Source organism: Micrasema longulum, unplaced genomic scaffold (assembly GCF_059751315.1).
Source record: "Micrasema longulum isolate JH-2025_06_02 unplaced genomic scaffold, ASM5975131v1 h1tg000597l, whole genome shotgun sequence".
In the NCBI taxonomy this organism is placed as follows: domain Eukaryota; kingdom Metazoa; phylum Arthropoda; class Insecta; order Trichoptera; family Brachycentridae; genus Micrasema; species Micrasema longulum.
This window is the reverse complement of record NW_028277793.1, coordinates 1,979,561-1,995,560: the sequence shown is the minus strand read 5'-3', so window position 1 is coordinate 1,995,560 and position 16,000 is coordinate 1,979,561. Positions and strand designations below refer to the sequence as shown.

Genomic DNA, 16,000 nt, shown 5'->3' with positions numbered 1-16,000 from the left:
AATTTTAGCATAAAATTTTCAATGCTTTTACACTGACTTGAAAATTCGGCGGTTTGAATACGGCATTGAATACAAAAAGTATCTGCCACAAGCTTTCGTGTTATGGTCCCAAAGCAGCGTTAATAAAAAAGTGTCACAAAAAGAGTTTCGACTGTTTCAATATTCCCAGCTGGCTTATTTTCAGCACCTAGGAGATTACCGAGAACTTCTTCCCACTGTCAAACTTCTTACTTTGCGTACTTAATATTTTTCTTAACATATTCACCCTGAAATAAAACCAAATAATTTTATTTATTCATCACAATTACCAGTAGGTACTTTATCATTAATGCGTGTTTTATTTTCAATGTATTCTCTTTTAGACGTTCGTCATAGACATACTAAGATTATCCGAGATAGAAAGTCTTTTGGCATGGAATATGTTTACTTCCAAAACTACAGTCCCGTAATACACAAAAAGTTTCCGAGTAAGTTTGCTAGATCTGCCACTTCGTATTGAAATATTACAAACTAAATAAAAAATATACTTATATTTTTATGTATTGTGTTATTGTACTTGTTATTTGCAGATATTTACGCGTACGGAGATCTGTGTACTAGAATAATCTTTAAAGTTTTTTTACAGCAAATACCTTATCATCATAATCATTCTTTTATTTGCATCCAACGGTAAATCGCAGCAATACTTAGACCAAAAGCACCTGGAGAACAGCATGCGAAGGAACTACTGAAAGGGTACTCGCAAAAGTTTACTTTTGATTGAATGAAACTTTGCTGAAACCAAGTGAGGATTATTACTAGAGCTCTTTCAGGGCAATGCAGATTGAATAAACACCTTGCTCGAATGAATTATCCTGAAATTCTGCAGTTCAGATGACGAAATTCTTACACATATTTAATGTGAATATTTTATTTTATTTTTTTATTTTATTTACTTTTGCACCACAACAGGCCAGGAGGCCCAATTACAGTGGTGTACAACATCACAGAACACCCAGGCTTGAGAAAAATCTAATTTATTTTTTTGTGTTCTCACCGGGAATCGAACCCGGAACCTTTCGTGCGTGAGTCAAGCGTCTTGACCACTACACCACGGAGGCCGCCAAATATGATGCTTTATATCACAAAAGAAGCCGCATCCTCGGTGGACCGCTGGTTAAACTTGAAGATATTAGAGCGCTTGCCCCTTATTTAATAGCTCAATACTTTATACACTTGCACTAGGAGAAAGAAATTTGTAATACGTGAGCACTCGCCATCCACTCAGTAATCCGGTTATTTAAAAACTAGGCTTGAATGGAAAAAAATAATTTACAGAGACCCGTCACAAAAGATCTTCTCAGGTCGCAGTGACGTCCGGTGCTTATAAGCACTGATTTTTCAGAAATAGAATAGGGCACTGCATTAGCACTCAAATCGCAGAATAACAGCGATTATTTCAAATGTATTTTTTTAAATACGTATATCAAATTTAAACAATCTTATAAATATGATTCCACTATGGGGTACCGGAAATTAAGCAAGGATTAATAAACTACATCGCCAACAAAATAAAAATTCAAACCTTATATTCGTATAAAAGTTGTCATATTTAACTCTCACAGTAGAAGTATGGAAAGCGGCAAAATAATTTAATATACCCTTATTGGTTTGGAAACAATTGCGGAAAATAATTATACACAAACTTCTATAAGTCTGTTCGCGGAATTAAATATGGCAGGAAACAAAACAATTGACATTCACGTAGTACAAGGTCAGCTGAAATGCATTTCTCGTATACACAACGAAAAACAAGATTAAAAATCAAGGACATAAACTGTACAAAGATTTACTCTAGGAAATAACAACTTTAGCCCTTGAAGTAAATTAGTTTCTAATCAGTGTGTTATGTATTAAATATTAGAACATTGTCAAACAAATTTGAGGATAAAGCAAACTGATATACAGTTATGCAAGTCTAGATACATGAGTAATAATAATTGAACGCATCATACTTGACATGCACATTCATTATAATAAAATCAATAGTTCAGCGTAAAGCCAGGTACTTAGTAATAGTAAATTAAGATATTTTTATTTTTGTTTCAAAGAAATTAATAAAAACTTTCAAATATGAAATGTTTTTTGTTAAAAAAAAAAAGAAGATAAATAAGTAGATCAAAATTGTAATACAGAGTTCTACAAAATAATCATCATTTCATGTCCGCTCCCAAGTTAGAGCATATAGTGTCCACACAGAGCCTCTATGCATCTCTATCGGCTGCCAGTTTCTGTGCGACTTTCCAAGTCTGGTTCACGTCCCGTAGTTTTGACATAAACTGCCGACAAACAGTCAGCAGCGGACGTCAAGGATGTCGAGAGCCTGATGCCTTGTAAAGTAGGCAAGCGTAGTTGAGGCTTTCAGGAGACATCCGCAGTATATCTCTCAGCCAACCATATCACCTCCGCTTGATGACAGTTGTCACCGGAGTTTGCTGTTTCTCTTATTACTTCGTTCCTTATAAGTCAAACCACCGCATACCCAAGATTCTTCTCAATCACCTATTCTCAAAACTCGGTATTTTGCTGTTTTAGGACTTAGTAAGGTGCCACGATTTGCATCTGTAGGAGATAAAAGGTGTTTGCAGGTTTTTTATAAGCGGGATTTAGTTTTTACTGAGTAAATATCAGATCTCTTAACAGCCTTCATACTGAAAAATGTGGCGCCTGCTACTTCTATCCGCACTCCTAGTTCTTTAAAGCTGCCATTTTCTGTAACATAATATTCTCACAGGTATTTGAAACTCTCGACCTTTTCGATGTTTTGGTTTGACGGAGTCAGAGGATTTTGAATATAAAGGCACGAATAAAAGAAACACCAATGAAATATATAAATAAATGCAATAAATGTTCTTAGTTAAGAACATCTAGTACCTTGGCGTCTTTAATGGAATCCTTACGATATTCGATTATTATATCTAGACAATGTATTATTCAAGGATACGGTTTTCCCGCCAATCATTTGCAGATGTAATGTTATACCAAAATCAGATCCTAATAATATTTTTTAAAAATCATAAATTTATTTTTATCCAGAGACCTGCTTAATTGTGTATTTTGTTTATAGTGGGGATTTTGCGAGAAGATTTATTGATCTATATAAAATATAAAAGACTATGTTTGTATATGTGTCCTCGACGGACTAAATAACTACTAGACCGATTTACATGCGGTTATCTTTAAAATGATCTTTAAATCTTTAATTTAATATCCAAAAAAAGTTAGAAGCTTCAATATTTTATTCATCCATCACCAGGGTTACATTTGACGAGAGCGCATGTACGAAAAAAAATGAGAAGATGTTAATTTTTAGTTTGCGAAAAATATTGAATTTGAATATTTACAGATAACATTTGTTTTGTTATGAATCTCAATCAGATTTTTTCCTTAAATTTCGTATAATTTCTTGACATTAGTTTCTTTTGACTGGATTTGTCGGTAATGCTTAAATAACGTTAACTAATATTTAATACATTTTTTAAAATCGCATCCCTTCATTAAGTGCACCCCTGTTGGTAGGAAAGCAGTTATTTTTTCCTTTATTGGGATTTTCTTCCAAAACATGAAAAAACTAGTTACATTAACTTACAATTAACATAAGAGCATCACAAATAGAAAGAAATAACAATAAAGATACAAACAATAGACAACAAAAATATATGTACAAGAATAACATGTAATTATTATTGTAATAATAAACAAAACCAGAATATGATATTTGCAAAAAGAATTCTATGATATATATTATAGAATTCTTAATTCTATATTCTATTCTAAAAAATGTTTCATTTTCAAATTAATTATTTTAATATCTAGATATCAATCATAAACAAGTATCTAGGTATCTACATACCAATAAAAAGTTACACAATCTTTTTTACGTTTATCATTGTCCTGTCCTACAAATTGCTATCCACACGAGAAATTGTATTGTCTTAGTGTTAACGCTATTTAAACATACGCTCAGTATTTTTTTTTACATAATAATTAAATAAAAATATTGATAATAACAAATACCCGTAAATGGTATTTTCTTTTGTCATCAAACAATAATTTAAAAACACAAATAGTCGTTGATAATTTTTCACAACGTTTTTTTTTCTCTACGTGTTCGGGTAGGTTAAGAATACAATTCTGTGTCAAATTGAACCAAAACCCTGCTACTGTGCTTAGCTTATCAGACTCGAGGTCCCGGGTTCAATTCCGAGGACATTAAATATTGGTTTTAATGCTGGTTCTACACTACAATATGTTTTTTTCGGGAGGAGGTAGATCCGTCTAGTAATATAGTGGTTGATGCATTCGCTAACCATGCTGAAGGTCCCGGGTTCGATTTCTCGAGAGTCGATGTAAGATATATGTTTTAGAGGCGTTTTCACACCGCAGCATTTCACTGCCCCTGGATTGGCCCCCAAAGTTTCCCCGTAGAAGTCGATCGAGAAAATAAAACGCCCCCCATCTGTGCTGTTGACGTTTCGGATAGCACAACAGCATCTATAATCGTAAATCAGTCCGGAAGATGGACACTGATATGCTTTTAGGAACGTCGCATCGCGTCGTCCCGATATGCAAACAATTTGCGGTATAATCCCAGGAAAACAACATCAAAACGGCCAAGAATCAAAAGGTATTCTACAAACTTTCAGAAAAACTGACCACATTTTTAAATAGGTTAATATTAACATAATATTTTTGTGTTTGACGAAAAATACAGTTCTGTGGGTGAAATATAACTAAAACCCTGGACGAATGTTTTTGACTTGGCGACTGCTCTCATGTATAAATCCCGAATAAAGGAATATATAGGACATGAGTTTGCTTTATTGTATATTTGACACGTTCGTCTGCCATTTTTGGGGTTTAAGGTTCTATTCCAGGCAGGCTAGGGATGATTTATATTTAAATTTATTTTAACAGAGAGGGAAAACATTTTTAAGGAGGGAATGTGGAAGTCTAGACATTTACAGGGCTTATGACCTGTCATTGGCTGGTTTTAGTGGCCACTTTACACATTGTGTAACATTCACCATTTAAACTAGCCAATGACAGGTCATAGGCCTTTTAATGCCTAGACTTCCATATTCCCTTCTCAAAAATGTTTTCCCTCTCGGTTGAAATAAATTTAAATACGAATAACTCCCTAGGAAGGAAATCCAGCCAGTCTGCAAGCATTTGGACATACTCAAACATTGATGATTTATATTGGTTAGATTATTTTAACTTAACTGAATATTTCATTGTTTCCGGACTGACAGCTGAAGTGTGAGACAGATCACCTTACTTTTATGTAACAGATGATCGGAATACGCTGCATTTGATTTACAAACGCATTGCCTTATGCACCACTGGGTACGGAAATGAGAATGATGATGATTTTAATATTATTTACATCATAATGTTTTCAATTTTAAGTCTTGTTAGACTAAAAAAAGGGTGAGCGGTTAATAGTTTCAGTCCCTTTACAAATATTACGCATTGGCCCGTGAAGACTGTAATGTTATTTTTTGTTTGCATTTGGATAAAAAATTAAATCTTTTTTAAAAAGATGTCAGGTCCCAAATAAATCATCCTTCGATAGTATTAGTTTAATGAAATGTATCCGATATCAAAATGAGATTCGAAAAAACCCACCTCTGAAGTTTAAGGGATAATGGATATTTTGTATCACTTCATATCAAGTTTATAAATATATCAATATACAGACGGGTCTGTATACTGATAAAAACCCACTAAATATATTATTGCTTGGACTCAAAGGTCTTTTTCGGTCTGCTCTATTCATATTTTGGACATAATTGTTTCCTCTTGTTTCCTCTTGTTTCCTTTAAATTGTTTAAATAGATAAGATTTCAAAAATAAAATACCTGGCTTATAGATCTAATAGTTTTCACCAGGGTATATTTAAAAAAAACCGAAACGTGCTTTTAGTGGGTTTTATATGTGTTTACTTTGAAACTAAACTATGGCGAATTTAAAGGGTTGAAAAAGCTCGAAAAATGACGTAACTGCGTGTAATTATCTTTTTTTAATTAGCTATTTTGCATTTTGTCAAATCAATTCTGTTAACCGGCTTTATTATATCTTTGTAAAATAATTCATTTTGTGAACAAAGAGGAATTCAAAAAAATATTTTAGTGACAAGAATGAAGAAAAAAATCAGCGATGGGGACTGTGTCGGATCCGCGGCCGCGGCAGCAAACATAGAATACGTCTGTGTGTCTGAGGGTTGGTAATGCGTTATAAATACGATGAAAATGAGAAGTACATTTATTTTACAAAGTGAAAAAAAATCATTGCAAAATAATCATGCAATAGTTAGTTCGATTTCATTATTTTCAACGTCCTTAAGAGGAAACGCGATCTGATTTTTCTTCACACAAACATATTCCGTATTTTCTTCTTACACACTACATTTGGCGTGCCTTTATCGTTTTAGTTTTTTGATAAACTGTTTTATATGGGAGCTAGGACCATCCAAAACCCCTAAAAAGTACTAAGTTTTATTACCGTCGTCGGATGCACGGGATACAAATGTGATTGATAATTTAACAAAACAGAAAAGGTACTGCACTTACAGCTTTTTGATGCTCCTTCTTAAAAAAAACAGCAAAACCGGTTCAGTTCTGAGGTGCGGAAAATGTGAAATCGAAACCTCAATATTGTCAATTTTATCGAGGTATTAGTTAAGCCCGACATGCAGTTGTCTTTTTCACACAATATCGGGGAGCCATCTGCGAGAGAGTATCAGAAAAAATATGTACAAATACATATTCATCCAATTTCTCTGCCACCGCATTTCCTCGCAACGCATTCCGCGTCGTCTACTGCCATATAAACAATATAAACATCACCAGTGTCAGATGTACTCAGTGCTAATTTGAAGAGCGCGATGTACGATTGCCTTTTCATTTAAGCGTTTTCTGTAAAACGATACTTTTGAAGAAGTTGAGCAATTTAAATGGCCACATTTTGTCGAAATAAACGTTTTTCAACTTGAATTACGTTTGTCGAAATTTTAACACGAGAGAACCCTTTCAATACCCATTCACCGATCTTATTTTTATGCCTCATCATTGATAGTAGTAGCTGCTCAATTGTGGGATAATCTAGCCACTTATGTTAGAAACGCCCCTTTTTTATTCACATTGAAATCACGATTAAAATTTCACTATCTGAATAGTTTAGTTTTTCCTTTCTCCTCCTTAATTCCTTTCCACTTTCACTCCCTCCTCTCATCGTGTTATAGTGTAGATATTTCGTTAATTTATGTTTCTAAAAAAAGTTATATTTATATGTTTTATTTTATAATCTAAATAATTTAATATACCTACAATATGTTCATATACCACTGATTTTCTCAAATCAAACGGTTTGGGAAGATAGAAAGAAATTGCTTTGTTTGAATACGCCCACCCTTATGCACATGTGTGTAAACTGTTTATGAATTAAAAGTATTCAAATAAATAAATAAACACTTTAGCAGGACATTGCGTAGATTATTCTTAAAATGTCAATTTTGAAGACACATTAGGTCATATTACATTTACCATCGATAAATGTAATACAGAAATACTGATTTTGACGCCCGTCGAGTGGCGCATAGAGGTGCAATTTTTTCACTTTTCTCACTCCGATGATGCAATGGAAGTTTTTGTCATAATATAAATTATATTTGTACTTTATCTTTTAAATGATATTTATCTTTTAACTGTTAATCTTTTGTCATTTAGATAATGTACAAAAACGTAAAGCTTAAGTTTTTGCATAGGGAGGCTTATAGGTAAGACGTAGTTTACGTCAAAAATTGATCTCTGTCCAGTCTTTTTCAGAACAGGTTATCCTTATAAAGAGAACTCTTAAATAAATTATGTTTGCAATGTTATCATGCAGTATAATAAAAATAATTATAAAAATCTTATGTATCCGGAATATACGAACACGTTATATACTGTAAATAATAAAATTACATGGACACAAATATTTTGTATCTAGTTGTAATATTTTTGAACAAAGACCGCTGGAATTTAGTTAATACTTTTGAAATAAAAATTATGTTTTGTTTGAAAGTAATTATTCTATTGAGGAGATGAAATTCAAAATGTTTTGTGTTTGGTTTCAGGATGAAACAAAAGAAAATGTTACCATTAGTGAGCTGAGCTTCATTCCAACTTCAGAAGATGATGGAAAACCTTTAACTTGCCGAGCTGAGAATCCACTCCTTGGAATATTTATAGAAACTACTTGGAAACTTGAAGTTGTTTGTAAGTTAATTCTAAATTTTACAATTTATATATTATTTCAATACAACACAAGCGTTCTCACGGTCGATAAATATATAATTTACTCAACAGTGCTTTGAATATGTCCAGATGTTTTCAGACAGGCTGGATTTCCTCCCTTGAACGTTGTTTAGATCTAAAAAATATTTTCCCTTTGTTGCAACAAATTTATATTATTTTCTGTTTTACAGAAATATTGTATTTTGTGACATAAGCAGAATGGTGAATGTTACACAGTGTGGAAAGCGTGGTAGGAATGCATAGGATGTGGAAAGGAAATAATAATTACGTCAAAGAAAATTAGGGTTTAAAAAATAGATTACTATAGTATTTGGTATTTTTTTATATGTTATATTTTCATGTCAATCTTATAAGAAATCTAACAACAATTTTAAAAACACGAATTCAGGTTTTCAAACCGGTTAGACTACAATAAAAATACAAGTGTTTCTTTTCAATGATGATATTACTGTTTACATAAGTAGAAAAACTGACAAAGTAAATGATTTTTTTAATATGCAGAGAAGTCATTTGCTTTTATCAGATTATAATATCACATGTCGTTTTTTTTCTTTCGGAAGCTATTCATAATAATATCTTATCAAAACGTATTTAATGCACCATTTTTTCAGATCCTCCTGTGGTAAGCTTGAACTTGGGCAGCACGTTATCTGCTGACGAAATCAAAGAAGGAGATGACGTATACTTCGAGTGCCATGTCCACTCCAACCCACCGTGGAGAAAGTTACATTGGATGCACAACGTAAGTGTTTTTATTATTTTTTATTTTATAAAGGGGACAATATTTAATGATTGCCACAAGCAAAATGAAACTTCTTTATGTTCCGTATTTTATTAGTTTTTTCTTGCTGTTACTTTATGTCGTTCTAGTTATAAAAAATCTTACAGTCAATATTTTTTTTTATGTGAAATCTTCCTAGGGCTAACAGCGTACTTGTACATTTTTGCTTGGGCGTGAACGATTATGATGCGTCACGCTTCAAAGTGAAACGCTCTTTCGGATTAACTTGGAGAAACCGAACGAAAACAGTCAAGTGAAGCGTAAAAAAAAATTAGCCAATACATGAATGTATGTGATCCGCCACGCTACTCGGTACCACGGTTACCCGTTAGTTATAATCCTTGCGTGGTGAAACCTGATGGATGATAAAAAATAATTATTTAATGATTTTTAAACATCTATGTTTTCACTCGGGAAGTGCAGTCTTAAGCGCTTTTTTAAAAAAATTATTATTGTCCCAAAAACAAAAAAAATATTTTACAAACTAGACTGTCAGGAAACAACGAAATTTTAGTCCTAGGTATGCAAGAGAAACATGGAACTAAAGTAGGAGAATGATAGCATAGTTATTGCAGTTGAAATGTGATATTTTAGATGAATTGTTACAAATGATGGAATCACGCGATGCAAATCTGAAACAGGTATATAATAAGATTAAGAAAAAATCAGTAACATATTTCGTGATGTAGAACGAATGGGTGACGAAAGAAAAGTTAAATCATATTTGGTGAGTATGAATGGTATATAGAACGAAGATGGCCAAAAAAGATGTGACATGAAATTAACTAAGTCTGGTCATGTCAAAAGCAAAAAACAATCGAAGTGCATATATGGCTACATATACAGGGTGTTCTTTAAACCCTGTCACATCCGAAACCACGATGATCAGTATGAGCAAGAAGACATATTGGCACATTAAAACAAATTTTTAGAAAGAATAAAATTTAAAAATATAAAATATGTTTATTTTTTTTTTTTTTTCATTTTTTCATTCTTATAATTTACCCAAATATTTAATTTTGAGGGCCATTTTCAACGAGTTGTAAATAACTTACTATTAGAAAATGGGAATCGAGTTGGAGTAGAGTGGGATTCGAACCACGGACCTTTGGTCCGTGAGTCCGAGACACTAGCCACAGGACCACAACCCGAATCATTTTACACACCGTTAACCACGCGGCCGCGCCCCATTCGCTTCTCCCCTGCAGAAGTAAGCAACCATTTTTTCCTTTTAATATTTTATTTTTACAAATTTTCTTCGTTCTAATTTTTTTTTAATATGCCAATATGTCTTCTTGCCCATACTGATCATCGTGGCTTCGGATTTGACAGGGTTTAAAGAAAACCCCGTATATAAGTGTGAACAAAGCTAGAAATGTATGTCAGAATAGACACATTTGGTGTAACATCCTCTCTACCAACGGGCGTGATAGTTGAACATATTATGTAGATACAATTACACGTTCTTACTAACCTTCAGAAACATTACCTTAAAAAATATTTAAAATGGCGATAAAAACGTCAAGTATGCAAAAATGATACGTATTTATTTAGTTACGAATCTGTATTTTCCACTGCATAAAATCAAAAACAAAGCAATTATAATACATTGTGTTTTAGATACCCAGAGAAAACGAACACATTACATTGTATTAATCTCCAGCTAACAATTAAACCCAGAAATCTAATACGAAAAGTACGTATCTTTTTAACTCTACCGCAAAGTCCATTTTTTGACATAAAATTAATAAAATCTACGCGTATTTTTTATGTTTCAATCATTTTACAAAAACCGAGTCTTTATTTTGCTTTGGAAATCGCATCATCTCCCTTTGTTTATTTGCTTTAAAACCGTCATAAATACGTCCCAGTAGCTTTCAACACACATGTCAACATAAAGCTGACAAATAGTCGACTTTACTCGCATATCCGAGGGATTCGAAAAAGTGTACGCCTGAAATATTCGCCAAATTATTCAAAGCGTATCGTAAAATAGTCCAATTTCAATGCACGCGTTTGAATATTCATAGAAATCGGCTACATCTCCGCGTAATAATTTCGGATATGGAGAACAAACGTTGCGCGTCGCTTCGATTCCGTTAGGAAAGTCTAAAACTCGATGGACAGTATAAACAAACGATCTGAGTTTGACCTATTTAAGGGAACATCTACTCAGAATACAGACCTAATGAACCAATACAAGAGAGCTATTGACATAAACGCTTTATTAATAAATATCCATTTGATATTGAGATTAATATGAGGCGGTTCTGAAAGAAAAATAATTTGTTAATTTATCTCCCTTATATATTTAGGGGTGCTTTCAAAGTTGATCATTTCATAATAAGTGGGCAGTATATGTATATCTAGATATATTTATATATTGTTTTGTTTTCAATTTGCTATTACAATGAAACTGTTAAATACTATTTAGCAATGGACCAATATTACTCCAACGATCAAAAACGAATGTCGATAATGTTCATAGATCTGTTCTTAAAACAGACGCACAAATAAAGTAATGCAAAATTTTGATCAAAATTGATGAACAAACCGTGGCATCCATTTAACTAAAGGTTTTGCATAAATAAATAATCTTTACAGGGTACTCTCTGTGATATAGCAAAATTTATTTTTAAATATTTACCGATGAAGCTTTAATTGTTAATTCGAAAATAATTTAGCAGACAGCCGACATCCTGCGGATAGTGGTTTGTATTAGTAATAAATGTGTTTTGAGGTATTAATTTTTTTATGTAGGCGTACTTCTTTACAATTGACATATTACGTATTTATCTTTATTTTACCTGAAATTTCAAAAAATATAAATCACGAGTAACCTGATTCACGTTGTTTGTATTTTTAGTCTATCCCATGTTAATTTCCATGAAATATTTATTTGTACTTGTTTAGTTCAAATTCGAAAACCAATATCGAAAAGAGAATAATGTTTGTTTGGCAAGTAATAATTCCAATCTTATATGTTGTTATTTCATTAATAAAAATACCAGTTTCTTAATATTATTTTTAATAAATAAATTCCTATAAAACTTTTGTTGAAAGATAAAACACTGAATTTCAATAAAAATATTATCATTTGTTTACCTTACGGGATTTTTTGTGGGTTTTTCTTTTAAAAAAGTTTGATCAAAATATTCTTCAACAATAGATAGATTTTTTACATAGAATTAAAAATGGTAAGCGTACCGGTTATTTTTTAAACGTACTTAAATAGGTAAAGAAGGAAATAAATAAATTTATCTTTACTTCATAATATGTTTTTATGTACACATTTTTGTACAAATCAACCGCATTTTTTCCTAGCTCCTTTAACTATTGAATAAAGATCTGGCTTGATAGTCAAATCCGGTCCTTTTTTACTTCTAAAACATTAACTTATTAAAAGGAAGATTAAATATTTTATCAATTTTCTTTGATAAAGACTTATTAATATTTTTCCTTTTCTTTTGGTTCATTTGTAATCTTTTATTAATTTATGAGTTTATTTATTTTTTTAAGTTTACATTACTCAGTATTTAATAACTAATTTACGTTTATGATCTCATATTTGTTCAAATTTAGCAGACCTTGTAACACCAACAATTATTTTTATCATGTTTTCTTGTTTCATTAATACATATTGTAAAAGTCATACAATAAATAAAAATAGAATATTAGGCATGAGTTTTTTTATTTTTAAAGATACTTATTTGAGATTTCACGTTTGTATTTATTATAGATACAGGAGAGGAAAAAAACAAAAATAATGCAATTAAAATAAAAACCGTAACCTAAGTTTGTTTTACAAGTTTCAAAGTAAATATTGTTCGAGAATTTTCTGTATAAAATTGTTAATACACTGCTGTTTCACGCAACTCGTCATTACACCGCGAAGCGGAATTTTATTTCTTATTGTAAAGAGATTTAGATTCTTTCGATTGTATTAAGCGTTTCTTTGGAAACAAACAAAACCAAAATAATCCCTTTAAAGAAAAGGTTTTCTTTCCAGAGATAGTGTCGAATCAAATCAGGGGAAATTTAACGATAAACAGAAAAACTAAATTCGTTGAATTGTAAAATATATTGTTCCGCGTATTCACAATACAATAAATAGTTTCATTACACAAAGCTTACGATCCAAGTTATTTTGTTAAAGGTTTCCTTAAAGCATATTATTTTTAACGTTTTTATTTTGTATTATACATTTTTAATAAATAAAATTAAGAAGTAAAGAAAGAAAGACGTAATTTCAAATGTGCATTAGATGTTTTTTTAACGTTTTTAATGAGTAAAAAAAACTTCTTTTGATGACACAAGGATGAGGAGTGGCTTTTTTTTATGTCCATTCATCATCTTCACTTTCCATTTTTTAACATACCGCATAATTTTTTGGCAGTAAATTTTCTATTCAGGGTTCCAGACTTTGGAATAAGCTACCTCTACATATAAAAAATGCACCTCCTTTTTTAGCAGCTGGGTAGTGGACCCGTGGCGTGAAATCGCGGATCAGAGATCCGGAGTTCGCACCCCGCTCTGTCGCAATTTGGTTCCCATTTTCTTGCAGAGAGTTATTTACAAAAAATATATTCAACCCTCACTTTATACTGTTCACTGTCTCTAGATAGTAAAGTCTTTACAAATAAATTACAAGAATTACTTAGAGACTGTTTTTTTGGGAAACATTTTGTTTTCATTTATTATTGTAAGTTAATTTTTTGTTTCTTATATTAATACAATAAATATATTGACATGTGATATAATATTTATGCCGTGTATTTTTATTGTGTACGTGCTGTAACGTAAAACTGATTTAATCACGTATACCCACGCACAGGCTATGTGTATGTGGGATTTTTTCTTATTATTTTTTTCTATTTTATGTTATGTTTGTATGCTTTGTTATGTAAGAATATTTTTGAAAATAAATAATAAACAAACAAACAAACAAACAAACAAACAAACAAACAAACAAACAAACAAACAAACAAACCATCACGCCGTTTTCCCGTAGGGGTAGGCAGAGAAGATAGAACGCCATATCACTCTACCTTGGCATACAGATCTCGCTTCATCTACATTCATACATATTCTCATGCACGCACGCCGATTATTCCTACTTTTGACATGACCATCTTCAAGTATTTGATGGACTTGATCGTGCCATATCTTTCTCGTCCTTCCTCGTTTTCTGCATCCTTCAACATTCGCATCGTAGATCCTTTTAGCCGTTCTTTCGCTGTCCATTCGCTCTACATGTCCAAACCAACGCAGCACCCCTTTCTTAATTCTGTCAATAATGCATGTCTCAGCCTTACACACTTCACGGATCTCGACATTTGTGCACCTATCATACATCGTTTTACCACACATTCGCCTGAGGGATCGCATTTTGACAGCATTTAACTTTAATTTTCATCATCATTTTTCCAATTCCATACTTCGCTCCCATACATTAGAGTTGGAACTAGAACTCCGTTGTGAACTGCTAGTTTAGCCTCCTGCGATAAACATTTGTTTGCCAAAGTAGATTTCAGTGCACCGTTCACCCTGTTCTCGGTACTCACCCTCCTTTCAATATCTTTCTCGGTCTTTCCATCTCTAGTAAACATTTTTCCCAGATACACAAATTCTTCTACCTGATTCAGAATATCTCCGTTCACACTGATCTCACATTTAGTTATATTTTCATCCCTCTCAAAAACCATCACTTTCGATTTATCAACATTCATAAGCAAATCGCTTTTCTTGCATACATCGCATATTTCTTGCATAAAAAACTATAATTAAAAATTACGTGAGTAACAAAAGAATTCTCTATTTAAATTCATATGAACAAGCTTTATCTGCCCACTAAAAAATATCTTTAATCCAAAAAATATTCGTTTTAAAACGCAAATTGCGAGTTTTTTATATTTATCTGTTTTTCAGGTGGTTGAAAGATTTTGCTTTTAGCAATATAGGTCATAAGCCTTGATAGTGCCCATACTTCCTAAAAAAAATCCTTCGCTGTTGCAATAAATTCAGCTCTTATTCCTACCGATGCCATAGCTTCTAATTCTCTTCATCCCGAAACAGATTAGAAAACATGCATTATTAATTCCATTGCTTCGTCGTTACCACCTATCTCCTCATTAGAAGTTAGAAAAATCGTCTCCAATTCCAATCTTAAATAAAGCATCTGACCTACATCAAATTGATTCTACGCTTGTAAATAGGTGCTGGTCTTTAGCCCCATTTGAACTCCTTACCATGTATAATATTTGCATTTCCGAAGGTGTCTTCCCAGATTGCTGGAAAACGGGATTAATGAAAATTATTACTAAGCCCTGCAATTGGCCAAGTACTGATCCTAAAGCGTATATAGACCAATCACTCTTCTGCCTACTCTGGGCAAAATACTGGAATGACTAATATGTAACAGACTCGAGTCTCATCATCATCATTTCCTTCCACACCTTATAAATGGTACATAGAACACTGTATCGGTACACCAATTGCAGGGTATCTTGATCATTTTTGTTACATGAAGCTGAAATAATTAGTCTTACGATTCGGATACTTGTCTGGGGACTATGAAATATTCTAGTTTAAAAACACCCTTTAAAATAAAAATATCAGATCAACCATCTTAGAAATCGAACCCGAGACCTCTTGTATGGTGGGCAAGCGCGCTGACCATTACACCACGGGGCCGACTCGTAAACTTATAAAAATTATAATAAGCTATTTTTCAAATAGAACGTTGTGTATCCCGGTGGTAGTGCACTTTTATCACTTGAGATTTCATGTGGCTGTCCTCAAGGCTCTGTTTTGGGACCACTTTTGTAGAATGTGTTATTCAATGTTTTTTTTTCTTTTCTTATATATAGTTGGATAATTT

At 32.4% G+C, this 16,000-nt stretch overlaps 1 protein-coding gene across 1 annotated transcript in view; it reads left to right on the top strand.

The window, feature by feature from the left end:
* LOC148280308 (synaptogenesis protein syg-1-like) overlaps positions 1-16,000 on the top strand; it is a 243,498-nt gene that overhangs the window by 106,419 nt on the left and 121,079 nt on the right. Inside the window, exons 7-8 of the mRNA XM_088228614.1 lie at positions 8,159-8,300; positions 8,951-9,081. Coding sequence (XP_088084740.1) covers positions 8,159-8,300; positions 8,951-9,081 — 273 coding nt within the window. The remainder of the gene's footprint in view (positions 1-8,158; positions 8,301-8,950; positions 9,082-16,000) is intronic.